The 13,773-nt window shown below is 41.8% G+C and overlaps 1 protein-coding gene across 1 annotated transcript; it reads right to left on the bottom strand.

Annotated features, from left to right (window-relative positions):
* Positions 1–3,855: 3,855 nt before the first annotated feature.
* Positions 3,856–13,545, bottom strand: SKP2 (S-phase kinase associated protein 2). Its single transcript, XM_054178251.1, has 10 exons — positions 13,459–13,545; positions 12,362–12,624; positions 10,428–10,539; positions 10,032–10,175; positions 9,314–9,448; positions 8,904–9,002; positions 7,352–7,479; positions 5,747–5,798; positions 5,048–5,155; positions 3,856–4,456 (listed from the first exon to the last, which is right to left on the bottom strand). The coding sequence occupies exons 1-10, from the start codon at positions 13,464–13,466 to the stop codon at positions 4,243–4,245; spliced, it is 1,263 nt and encodes a 420-aa protein (XP_054034226.1). The 5' UTR covers positions 13,467–13,545; the 3' UTR covers positions 3,856–4,242.
* Between the last annotated feature and the right edge of the window lie 228 nt (positions 13,546–13,773).

The following is a 13,773-nucleotide window of genomic DNA, read 5'->3' as shown; positions in this document are numbered from 1 at the left end:
TCCAATCCTATGCTGAATTCTTTAATTCCAACAAATTACTTTTCATTTTACATGCCTCTGATCATGTGTTGGGTAAGCAAGTTGATAATGGTGAAAAAAGTGGCTATAGAAAAGCAAGTCTTTTTAGATAACATTTTAAACTGTGAACTGTGACTGCCTTTGAAAGTCCTGTGCTGTGCAGCTGCATGGAGGGGGCAGAATTAGATGAAATGAAGGCTCTACAGCAGCAGCTCTTCTGTTACATGACTTGAAACAGCTGCGTTTTGTCCTGCCTACTACAGATCTATTTACAAAAGTGAGTTTTCTTCTAACTGCTTTTGAATGAAGAGACTTCTGTAACAGATGTTCTCAGGTCTCATGGAAGTGTTCTCCAGAATGGCCAATTTGCTAAACAAAAAAGCTAAACTGATCTTTACAGGTAGAGAAAGTAGATAAAGAATTTTTTGCTTCTGTAAGAGTGTATTCACTTGATTTCACCAAACCATTCATTTCTAGGAAAATGTGATAGTGATGGAGCTTTTTGAATAAGTTCTCACTCTTGGTGTACTTTTCACCTTTCAAGTGTGCTGCAGAATGAGTCATTAACACTATCTGCTTGAATTACCTTGACTGCAGACCAGACAGGGAAAAAATCAAAAGTAGCCAAATATTTTTGCAAAATTTTGTAAGTTCAGGAACTATCAGAAGAAAAGTTTAATGTCTAAAAGAATCTGCAGAACTGGTCTATAGGTGAAGATGCAAAAGGCTAATCTTTCATTAAAGTTGGCTGCACAGAGACAAGGGTGTTGTAGTTACTCCGCTGGCTTACATGACTCTGTCTAGTGCAGTAGTGAAGATGCTGCTGCGGTAGCAAACCACACACTAATGCCATTAACTCTAATTTATGACTACACAACTGTGTTTAGATAAAAAGTTTAGGTATTGAGAGCATCCTTGAATACCTGCAGAAACCAAGTTCCCTATTTATTATGCTGCAGTGTTTTAATGGAGACTGATTAGGCATCTCAAAGAAAACTGAGATTCCTTATTATGAATGCTGAAACTAAAAGGCAGTATTCTGAGGCCCTACAGATACAATATACAATCTGGTTTAGTGAGATTTCAGTCAAACTCTTAACATAGCAAAATGCAAACATGACCAACTCATGAGTGTCCTCTACTGGTATTGTCTCTTTAATTGCACATCTGTTGAAGCATTTACTGGTGAATGCTTGATTTAAGTAACTAGGATGATTCAGAGATCTATAATAGATAAACAGTAAACAGCTACCTTTTTTTATTAAAGATTGTAGAATCCTTTATTACAAAGGGATTGCAGTACAGACAACTTAACCTGGTAGACAGTATTCTGTGACAGGACTGAATACTGGCATAACGGTAATTTAATCTGCCTGGACAGGCAGTGAACTGTGCACCTATTCTACCCACTGAATCAAATCCATGGTCTTCTCATTTAGTGCCAGTCTGCACTGTGTTTTACAAAACTAGTCCTGTCATTCTTTGTTTGGTTGGTTTTTTTAAAGTGTTTATACATTGTGTAATAAAAATGTAAAACTTAAGATACATGAAGCTGTCCTGTCTTATTTCAAACCTGTTTCATATGCTCACCATCTTCTAACTTTCTGTGCAGTTTGTTTTAATAATGGTTTCTAAGCCTTCAAAGCAAGTGCAGAGACACACGACATTGCAGTTCTTGGTATGAGTTGCCTGGAACTACCAAATAAGTTATATTGGGAAAAGGTCAGTGGTACACCTTATCCAGAGGGATTCCATTATGTCCATTACACCTGCCATTATAACTAAGACCTGCAATAGAAAGGTTTGTCCTCTTCCAACACTGAACTTTAATACTTTAGTTAATGACTGTTACTATTTAATAGGCTTTCACAGTCTATTAAATGCTAAACATTGGTGATGACACCATGTCCTCTAAACCACCATTGTTTAGACATTGCTTGGACAGATTTCTTCCTTTTTTAACCCATTACATAAAGATAGAGGCAAGTCAGGCAAATATTCTCCCACCCATCAGTCATTTTGTACAATATATTGATTCCTTATATCTTTATTAAATGCAGAAGTTGTATGGGGTTACATTGTGTATAGAAAATAGAAATAACAATATTGCTGTGCTGCAAAGATTTACCCTTTTTCTTAAACTAATTTAAGACACAGGCCTAAGGCTGCAAATTGTGAAGCAATAGAATATCCAGTATCCTCCAACCTCCAGTCAGTCCTTTACTCCAGCATTCAAAAGGTGTATTGCCCATTAACTTGTTTGTAGGGGGCATGAGCCCATTAGTGACTCAGGCATTGCTTACACTGTTAAATTTAATAAAAATCAAAACAACTTAAGATATATTAACAACATAATGCTGTATTTGCTACATTATAGGCAGTAAAGCTAAATATCAAATTCTAGTACTCATACAATCTTTCCACAGTGATTAATCTGTTCTGTTCTACTAGGTATTATTCCTAAACTCTTCTTCACATTGAGATGGGAATGCCACAGCCCTGCATTACTGCTGTAGGCTAACCTTAAAGATGCATGAATAAATTCACCACCTGCTTGCCTACTGCATTCATGGGAACAAAAGCAGCACATTCATGCTCTACACAAGTTTTGCCCTAGGCCTTCTCAACTAATGCTTATACTTGCTGGAACATTCCAGGCTTATGGCTAAAGAACCCTGATCATAAACCCAGGTCACAGTTTTGGTTTAAGTCAGGGATTTGTTTTTCTTTTAAGTTAATTTGCTTTTCATATGACTAAAAAAACATCCCAACACTAGACAGTAGTAATGTTACAGAGAGGAGAAGTGAAATATTACAACCATAAGGTGTAAGAGAAATCTATGTCTCTTAATAGCACCAAAGCATCTCTTCCTTTCAGCACTTTATGCTGCAGTCCCAGGTCTTGGTTGTAGTTTGAGATCTAAAACCATTTGAGCCCAAGATTTCTGCCAATTTATCAGTTGCTGTTGAAAGGTCTTGCTCTTTAAGGAAAGGGAACATTTTTAAGAAGTTTTATCTGAGCTCAAGCTCACAGAATCTCCACGAAAGTTCTGTGATATTTAATCAGAAAACCTAGCACAACATGAAAAAAATTGATAACCAGCATCGAATTTTACAGATGCTTATGCTGAATGGGCTTTTCAGAATCTATGTTGCTGACAATGAACAGTAAAAACAGATGTTACCTTTGTGGCCTACTAAAGAAAAAACTTCTCTGCAGCTTCTTTAGATTCCATCTTAACCTGTACAGTCTTGAGCTGCCATAGCTGCTTTCCCTGTTTTAGTTTGGTTTGGTGGATTCAGACATATTCCTCTATTCTTCTAACAGTGGGTTGCTTTAGCACCTGAAGGAACTGGTGTTGTTTAGTCTGGAGAAAAGGAGGTTCAGGGGTGACATAAGCACTCTCTGGAACTACATGAAAGTAAGTTGTGGCAAAGTGGGTGTTGGTCTCTTCTCCCTAGTAATAAGTGATAAGAGAAAATGGGCTCGAGTGGCACCCAGGGAGATTTAGGTTGGATATTAGAAGGAACTTCTTCACTGGAGGGGTTATCAAACACTGGAACAGGCTCCCCAGGGAGGTGGTTGAATCTCCATCCCTGGAGGTGTTTAAAAGATGTGGAGGTGTGGTGGTAAGGGACATGGTTTAGCACCACACTTGGTGGGGTCAGATAATGGTTGGGCTTCATGATCTTAAAGGTCTTTTCCAACCCAAACAAATCTGTGATTCTAATCTTACTGTACATCCTGTTCAATTAAGGATCTGAATACCATTATTCATTCCAAGTTCCCCAAACTCAGGCAAAACCCAGTTCATTAATAAATTTTATGATATCTAGCACCTCTGCAAATAGTTTCACAAGTTGTAGAACCGGAAGAGTTAAGCAAAAGCAGCTTTAGAACACCCTAGAACAACAAAAGCTGCATTACAACCTGCAACAGTTGCTAGAGAGGCTGACATAATTACAATGGTTGTTTCATAACATTTTTTTAAAAGTTCCCTTGTAAAAACGTTCTTAGAAATTCTACAATTGCTCACAGATCAGATTTCTGAAGCCTTTAAGTAAAAAAATACTGTTAAAATATTTATGAAACTACATTAAGGTATAAGAGCAACTTAAAATGCTTTTTACACTAACAGTACTAAGATTAAAAGTGCTCCATCACTAGGCTTCTTAAGGAGCTTCACCATGCAGTGTCCATTGCATACAGTCCATTGTACATGATCATAAGCCACTAGGATTTCTCAGCGTCAGTTTGCATTTGATGCCCCAGATCTCATGGTTCTTTTTACTGCCAACAGTTGGCCTGGCAATACTAGTAAAGTGTGAACAATTGATCTTCATGTCAGGAAGTGTTTCCCTGAGGAGCTGTAGGGAGCTATCAGTCACTATTCCAAATACCTGAAGAGTCTTTAATGTTGGAATTTCACCAAGTTCTCTAGAAAAAGGAAAAAGATGAAATTAATTATGAACCTGAGGACTTTTTCCCCCCCCCACCATTCTGTACCCAAACTAGCTAACTGCATTTCTACTGATTTTTTTGAAGGTAGCTACTTAAGGTAAATTCCTCTTCCTACTTTTTAAAGCATGTTATTTAACTGGAATTAATTCTCTGTACTGATAATTCCAGGAAATCTTATGAATACGTTGCTTCTTACTGTTTCTCTCATGTGGAATGAAAATAAACTGGTTTTTCCTCCTCCCTTGGACTTAAATATTTAGAACAAATGGAAGGAATTTCTCCAAATGAAGTTGCGTGATGTGGCTCACAGGACACAAGCCTCTAAGTACTGTGCAGCAAGTTCCACATACTGCAAAGATTCTGAAATACCCGTGGTGCCAGTCTGGATTCACATAGGTACATGCTCTAGCAGTCAAGTTATTTTATCTCAGTTCCTTATTCCTAATTCCTCATACCACTGAGACTTTAAAAACAGTACTTGCCAATTCTAAACCTAAAAGAAAGCAAGTTTAAATTAATGTATCCTCTGTATGAACAGCAGGCCAAAGCCATTTAGAGATGACTTACACTAAGGCAGCAGGTGATATCTGATAACATCGGCTAAGACACAGATGTTGCAGAAAGACGAGCTGATGAAAATACTGAAAGCACTCGGGCTTCAACATCACACTGTCACTGTACAAAAGAGCATAGGAAACAGTTTCAAGTATAAAGCAGCACTAAATTTCGTATTTCCAAAATTCAGGCTGAGAAATTTAATCAACTTCTGCTACAACTGAAGTATCTTATTTCTTTTGTTCAATATGTAAGTAACCCATTTCCAGTGTGTTGTGGAGGAGGTATACTGAAAGGCAAGCGAAGCAGAAGCTTCACACACTGAGATTTTGAAATACTTTGGTTGACTAAGTCAAAACCAAAATGTACCTTTCCCCACCCCACCCCCCAGTTCTACAGCCAGATAACAAATTTATATTAGAGCTCAACGAAACCATCTCTAGGATGGTAGGCTCATAAACTGTATGCATCTAAATGCTTCCTTCCACTCCACCTGTAAATTATGATCACTTGGTAGTATGTCCGATTTATGTTAAGGGTGAAATGTTCCAGATTAGGTCATGACACAGCAAGTAGGTCAAGCATAGAAAGTGTTTTCTCGCTATGGCGTCCTACATAACCACGCATTATTGCTATGCCATTACTGCAATGCAAAACAATGAGCACTCCCCTGAACTGTAAGGATTTAAGGACTAGCTGCACACATCTTACCTTAGATCTAAATGGACAAGTAAAGGACATCTTTCCACCAGTGTTTTAACATCTGAAAAGAGGTTACACTAACTCAGTCCATCTTTCATTAACAAGACAAGTATGCTTTATACAGACTACTGACTTCTATGTATCTTTGTTTCTATCTTCTCTGCTGGAATCCCGTAACAGAAACAACTTCTTGTTAAGAAGACTTGCAGCATATATAGTCTGTCTGTCAAGATACCTTAGCAGGGCACCTCAGCAAAATACATCCATTCAGTCCAAAGAAATGTCACTAAAAGTCAGGTGCACCAGCAAGTTAGCAAGAGAATAAATCAAATGGTATTGCTGTAGAAACATAACAAGGCACAGGAAAGGTGAAATGTGTGAAATTCTTAAATGTAATGACAGAATACCAAAGATTTGCCACACTTACAGAGCATCAGGTTCTTTCATCATTTCTGCTTTTACCCATGGAAAGTTCCCTTCTCATGATAGAAAGTTTATTGTTTTTCTGATTTAGAGTACAAATTCTTGAGACTGTCTTTTTATTGACTGAAAATAGCACAGAATCACCTTTGGCTTAGGCTGCTGTTATTAACAAGGTGCTTATCAGCAGAGAATTCAGGTATTTCAGCATTCATGTGCAAAACCTAAAGAAAACAATACCTGAAGTATTTGTGAACTATTAAAATCTTATGCCTTATAAATTCCATTAGAATGAGTAAAATCATTCATAGAAAGTGTTTGCAAACAGAGCAGAGCTCCACATATTCTCTTAATGGTCAGATCAATGGAAGGTATAAATTCCTGATTAGGAGATTATGTAGCATGTCTCTTTCTGGGTTTTCAGCTAACAGAAAAAGTGTGTTTGCCCAAAAGGGATGCATGCCAAGGTCAGTGTGACACACAAACAGGAAAAAGAGAGAGGCCACTGTCCTTATGTCATCCACCTGCTTGTCAGCCAGTGACCTATCATCACATTTCCTTGAGAAAAACTAATTTCTCTTTACCACCAAGGCCGTTTCACCCTTTATCTATGCTCTTGTCCCCCTTCTTGTGCTCTCTCCCCTTCCATGCATTTTTTTGTCACCCTGGCAACATTAAGCAAGTCTTCCCCCTGAAACTACTGGCAAGTAGATAATGTTGATTACTGAGATTATTTGCCTTCCAAATTACCTAGTATCTGCAGGACATCATGTCAGGCTCAAACTCAAGTAATTACTACGACTATTCTCTTTTGGAAGATTCCTTCAGCAGCCACAATAGCAAAAGTCTTAAGAATGCTCTAAGGACAGTATTTGGAATGATAATTCACAGCGGAACATGGGATCCAGTGTATGCTGTTTCCAGAACTTAGTTCAGAAGTAAGGGGTATACCTTTCAACTGAACGTGAAAAGAGCTTTCACCTTACTGTTTTTAAATTCAGAAGACAAATCATCTCCTCTCACAGCTGAATGAGACATGAGAAAGGTTGTCTGCCAACAAGCTATAAAGAGCTGGAATCAGTGTTAGTGCACAATTTTTCTATACACCAATGAGGTGGTACCAACCAGAATAAAATACAAAGGCTGCTGCTTTATCCCATGGCAGGAAAAAAAGTCTGACATGCTGTTGTTTACCTGGTATTTGTAGATTCTGTCTGTATCCACTTAAATTTAATTGGGTTACTTTTGAAGTTACATGATTGACTGCTGCTTTGACATGGGTGGCTGTGAAATCACACCAGGACAAGTTCAGCTCCTCCAACCTAGACACAAACAAAGTTGTTTGCACGAATGACTGAAAGAGCTTCAGTTCTGATGTCTGCTACAATTGGTACTTTTAATGCAAAAGATTGGCAATATAGTACTACCAACATAGCAGGCATATATTCATGACTACAAACTTCACAGCCACAATATTAAGCACTGTAGCAAGCTGCCCAGCAAGGCTGTGGAATGTGTCTTTGGATGTTTTCCAGATCCACATTGAACTTAGACCTGCTCCAGGCAAGGAGTTAAAAGTGACTTCCCAAGGCCACTTTCAACTCGAAAAATTCACAAGCATCTTAGGAAGTGAAATGGTTCTCTCTGGGGACTACCACAGGGACTCTCTTCATCTTGTTTCAGTGTTTGTGACCTGAATCTGTTACTACTGGACAGATGTTCATGTTGAGGTGAAAAAGCAGTATCCATTATTATCATTGGTCAGATAACCAATTAATCATCATTAGCATAGAATACTTCATAGTTTTGTGTAAGCACTGAGCATGCTATGACCGTAGCTCTTTACACATAGGCCAATCACCATACATGACTGAGGCAAAGTATTTTGTGTACAGGTTTTGTATACCTAACCAGAGCCCAAAGAACAACTAGAGCACTTAGTTGGAGGTCTCTATGTAAGTGAAAAATGTTAAATTTCCACTAATATTCCTAGGCTCAAGTTTGGCATCTGTTATTGACTATGTACTGTACAGACTGGTATTTTCTAAAGAGCTCACAATCCAAGCAATCACACCAAGCAACAGAAATCATTATATACCCATGAGAGGCACAGAAAGATTAAGATTCTGTCTGTCCACTAGCATGCAGTTTGATAAAAAACATGTTTTTGCAGAAGGAGAGATTAAGTAGGAATAAGGCAGGAAGTCAGCAGAAAAGATCAGAATATAAATCCCCGATTGATTGGGGCTCAGGTTCAGTGACTTCCTGCCACCAGATGGTTTAATCACTGGAGCTGTCAATCTGAATATCATGCCTAATGAAGCAGAAGGTTACTGAAAGATTATTTTACTGTAGATGAAAAGGCACAGTATTTTCTGCTATTCAAGCCCTATGCTGATTGCAAAGGTGTACTGAGAGTGTACTTCTCAGTTTCAAAACACATGCATTCACTCTGTGAATGTCACATACCACTTCCATTACAAAAATCAAAGTTACATGATAAATAAAAGAGCATAAATGGAGTTTGCTCACCAACAAGACCTCCTCTAAATACGATTAAGAAAACTCATGAAACTCTACAGAAGTACATCTTTGCTATTAAAGAAGAAAACAGTCTGATGGAAGGAAACTATTTGACTGTTCAGATAATAATCAACCATTTAGGTACAGAAACAGGCTAATAAAAAAAGACACTAGAGAAAAGTTCAATATTAAAAAGGAACAGCAAAAACGGTTTTTGTCTTACATAGAACAGCTGCTCAACATCAGCTCCAAGGCTTCTGCAGAAAACCCTGAGCACCCACAGAGATTCAGTCGTACCAAATTGGAATTCTTAGCAATGCTCCTGTAGACAAGAAAAAAGAGAACTGGTTAAATTTAAATGTGGGAGAGATGCTGAGACGCCTTAAAATAGACTCCATGTCACGCCACCAAGATAGACTCTGGTATTTCCTCCCTCACCTCATTTCTTGGAGGATCAAGAGGAAAGAGGCAGCTCATCTAGCCTGCCAGCAAGCTCTGTTAGGTTCCTGAAACTGGTCCCTTCAAAAGATTCCCACAATGAACAACTTTCAGCTGTATTCTTTTGCTAATTTGCACAAAATGATAGCACTAAACAGTAGGTATTTATGGAACGTTCCCAAAGGTGTCACTCACTTGATGATGTCATCAGAAAGCACTAGTCCTTCCAAGCTGAGGTTCTGCAGCCTTTCACACTGACATAGAATACTCTGGAGATCTGCAACAGACACTGTGCAGTTTGACAAATCCATATGTTGAACTCTGAGAGGTCTGAAAAAAAAAAAAAGAAAGAGAAAGGCAGGTTACTAAAACTGCATGAAAACCTTTTCCACAAATTCCCATGCCATAAATATATCCCATACAATAAGACTTGGCAAAGTTTGCAGGTAACAATTGTGCTGTTGCATTTGGCTGCATATTGGACATGCTACTCAATTCACTGAGCCTACTGCTGAGCCACCAGCCAGAACTGCAGAACAGTTATCTTCAAGGCACTTACAGGAGCTGTCAACATCTGAAAAGCTGACATTAAAATCCTGTTGGAAGTTATATTCTGAGCTTCCCATATAAAAATACTGGAGATGCTGACAACTGTTGGTTCTAAAAGATATAAACTGCAAGCGGATAGTGGTGCTTGCTACTTTCAAAAATCACGTTAGTTAGGTTTTAAATAACTGCAGGTGAACACAGCTCCTCATATCTCAACGTGTGCCTAACCATTGTCTGCTCTTCCACACTGTGAGGCAGCCCAAATGCTAATGATGAGGAAGACCCTAAAAGCAGAAATACACAGAGAAACAGAGAGTATTTGAAATGTGGTTTCAGGATCCAGAACATGCAGAGAAAGGCTTACTTGCTGGTTTTAAACAATGGATTTCCAATGCAAGATCGTGGGCAGCGGAAAACAGTAACACCGGCAGGCAGCAACTGTCCAATCACTCCTGGCAGCAAGTTTCTACCAGTCAGATCAAGAGTCTGCCACAGAGATTCATCAAACCTAAGGCACAGAGTTAGGAAGGGTCAGGACTATGAATACAACCACAAAGTTTTCAGCGTCACAAAAGACTGAGAGGAGGGGAAGATATTTAATAGAATATACTAAGGTTAAAATGAGTGAGTCATCCTTTGATTACACAAACATAAAACCCACATACTGTGCAAGCTGTATTCTGCATAAGATGAGAACCAGATCATTTAACAGTCTACAGACGCAGAAGCTTTCTTAGCACTAAATGATGCGAATACTTACGAAAGACGATGCCATCTCTTGCAAATCAGGGAAACTTTTAGCAAGTCACTTAGGGGCAAGTATGCAAAGATTGCCAAAAGCAACTCATCTGGAAGCGCATCCCAGGAAATACCTTCAGGGAAAGGGCAAACATGTTCAAGTTAAAACTAGTTCATTTTCACCTGCTGATCAGGTGCCTTTTTTGGCTTGGCTGTAAAAAGCACCTCTAGTTTTCCCCTAGGCTATGCAAATATCAATACTCTTTCAGCTCTTCATTTTAGGAAGACAATTTTACTGTCTTAATCTAGGTGTGATTGTCAAATGGAAAGCTTTACCTAACATCATATCATACATACTGAAGCTATGGAAAAACCATGTCTGTGAAAACATTACAACAATCTTTACTCACACAGTCACTGCACAAACAAGACCATTTCAGTTACTTCCTTTATATTCTAAGGCTTGTATGGGCCTCTTTTTACCCCCGTGCTGGAATGCCCATCCTTCCTATGTATGCCAGGCTCCCAGAAGGGAGCCCAAGGGGAGCTGTGCTTTTGCATGGTACACAGACATAAGCAAGTACTGCAAACTGCTCCTTAAAACATGCTCACTAACTACTACCACCACCTAAGAAGTGTCTGAAAGAATGTGATCTCAACTTCTCATGAGTACATACAGGGCTCCAGGTGTTGCCATTCACATGGAAATTTCTGGGTGGTGAAGCTAAAGAACAGCTGTCTATGACACAGCATTCTGTCTTATTTAAAAGCAGGGTTGTCTGAGGGCTTTCCCACCTTTCATATGACAGCCTAGTGTCCAGAGGCATTTCTTTATTTTGCATTTCATTGTTTCTGCACAATGAGAAATAAACCCAGCATATTGTAACCCCTTCTTCAAGTGCCCCAGGTCTTCAGGTTACAGCTTTTCTCTTTCCCTGCCAGTGCCTTTCCAGTCCAGGAGTCTTACACCCTCTGCTGCACCTTCCCTGTAACTCTCTGGCAAGATTCCTTGATCATCTTCAAAAGAAGCAGAGATGCTGCCCCTCTGGCATACCTCAGCCTGCGCTGCAAATGATGTGGATCTGGGTCTCTTTGGTCTCAAGGACCAAGTAACTTAGATGCTTTCAGACTGATCTGGATGAATTATGTCTCAAACTCTGTATGAGGGAGTAGCCTTGCAGTTAGGACAAGTATGTACTTTGTAGCAAGACAAGAAACACAATATGCCAGCTCAGGAGGGTTTGGAAGACATCAGAGGATAGACGGCCTTGCCAAGTTTGCCCATGTTCCACTGAGATAAGGAAGTTCGCTGCATACTGTGCAATGGGTAGTAGAACACAAGGTCTCCAAAACCTTCAACTTAACTGGTAGAAACTGTCCATGCTGCCCTTCCCCCTTGGAGCCTGTGCACATATGTAGGCATGGGCTTCCAGTGCTTCCTATGCAAATTAGGGCATATATCAGAAGCCACAAAGCAATGCCCCTTTTGGCAGGGAGTAAAAAGGCCTTGGACTCACTGACAGGTGTGCACCCACCACCAAACACCTGAAAAATGGACCAGGCAAGAAGTTGCTGGAACTGTAGATGGGGATCTAAATCTATCTCTCTCTTCCCCCCTTTCTTTTAGACACATTAACTGCCCGAATAGAAGGACATGCAGCACAAACACCCAGGACATGGACACAGGCTGGAAGAGCTAGGCAGGAGCCAAACATGGCTTATATATGCCACAGTTCTGGTGCCAGACACACCACCTCTGTTTAAAGACCTATGTAAACCAGGACTTAACAGATGAAGCATGAAAGCCACCAGATCTATATGTGACATTCTGCTGGTATAGAGGAAAAAAAACCAAACCAACCAAACAAACCAACAAAACAAAAATACCACAAAAAATACTAACAGCTCATGATGTTCAGTCCATCCCTAACAAAACTTGGACCATGGTGACAGTACCTGACTCCACCTCTCGGAGCAGCCGAGGCCGGCGCACAATGACAAAATCCTTTTCTCTCTCCTTCACCTTCTGCCGTTTCTGAGGAGGACAGGAGGATGACACTAGTAGGTCCTGTGGTGTGTTTTCATTGCCCATTTTGTCCTTCTTAAGGACAGACACTCCCATGCCAGAGAGAAACTCCGAGGTCTTGCTGGAGTCCCAGTCCCAGGTGAAGCTGGTTGAAACATTGCTGCTGGAGGATGGGATCTCCTGGAGATGTTTTCTGCAGACACAGTAAAACGCACAGGCTCTGAAGGTACCGCCAGATGGATGCCAAACACAAGATGGAGCTGCTTGTACAAAAGCATTTCACCATCACATGCAGTTCACACCCCCACGCAGGGTGTTGGGTCTACAGGCACTGGAAGTATAAACAGCGGCCACAGCGGAGCCCTGGGCTCGGTCTGGCAGGCTTCATGCCAACAACCTGCCGGTGACTAAGCGCACACCATTCCCGGATGGAGTGAGGGGGCGAACGGAAGGACTGGTCGGAGAGGTCGACGGAGGTATTATGCCACAGATCGGCCTCTCCTTTACCCCCGCGACCCGGTACCAAAACGTTGTCACGCAAACCCAATGCCTCCGGGGACGCGAGCGCAACCGAGAAAAGCCGGCGGGCCGTATTCAGCCTGCCGGCGTGGACCGGGCGGGAGGGCGGGAACGCCGGAGGTGGCGTGGGGGAGCTGCGGCGGCGAAGAGACCTTTGGGCGCCAGCCGCGTACCTCAGCCTGCGGGCCCGCGCGAAGGGGAGGCTTCCAGCGCCGGCTGCCACTCGCCGTGCGGCGGAAGAGACGCAGCCCTGGAACCCTGCGCCCCACGCACACTGTACCCCGCTACTGGCCGCACGCACGTCAGGGACCCACACACCTCCCCCACCCCGAACATTCCGGGCAGCTCAAAAACTCGTGGATGCTTCACGGGGTCCGATTGCCGGGGTTCCCACGCGTATCTCTCCATCCCCGTGCAGAGTGGAACCCCACGCACCACGCGGCTCTCTCCTACCCCACCAGCGAGGACGGCATTTTGGGCGGCAAGTGCTCCTTTCCCGCTCCTGTACCTGTGCATAGCGACGGAGCAGGCGACTCAGAAGGAGCTCCGCGCACCGCCAGGCAGCCACGCGCACCGCACTCTCCAGCACCGTACGGTCCCGCCGCGCGCGCGAGGCATCGCTAGCCGACCGGAAGCTGAGCGACGCCACCAGGAAAGCCTATCGGGAGTCGTAGTTCGCGAGCCGCAGGCCACACCCCTTTCCCCCATCCTGCACCTCAGGGTGGAGGGGCCGTACCCACAGTACCTTGCGCCCGCCTGTTGGGTGGGGGCGATGACGATACCATCGCCGCTTGGGACGGCGGGTGGTTGGAGAGGGCAAATG

Source organism: Dryobates pubescens, chromosome Z (assembly GCF_014839835.1).
Source record: "Dryobates pubescens isolate bDryPub1 chromosome Z, bDryPub1.pri, whole genome shotgun sequence".
Lineage (NCBI taxonomy): Eukaryota > Metazoa > Chordata > Aves > Piciformes > Picidae > Dryobates > Dryobates pubescens.
Note: the sequence above shows the minus strand (reverse complement) of the source record. Positions and strands in the feature narration are given on the sequence as shown.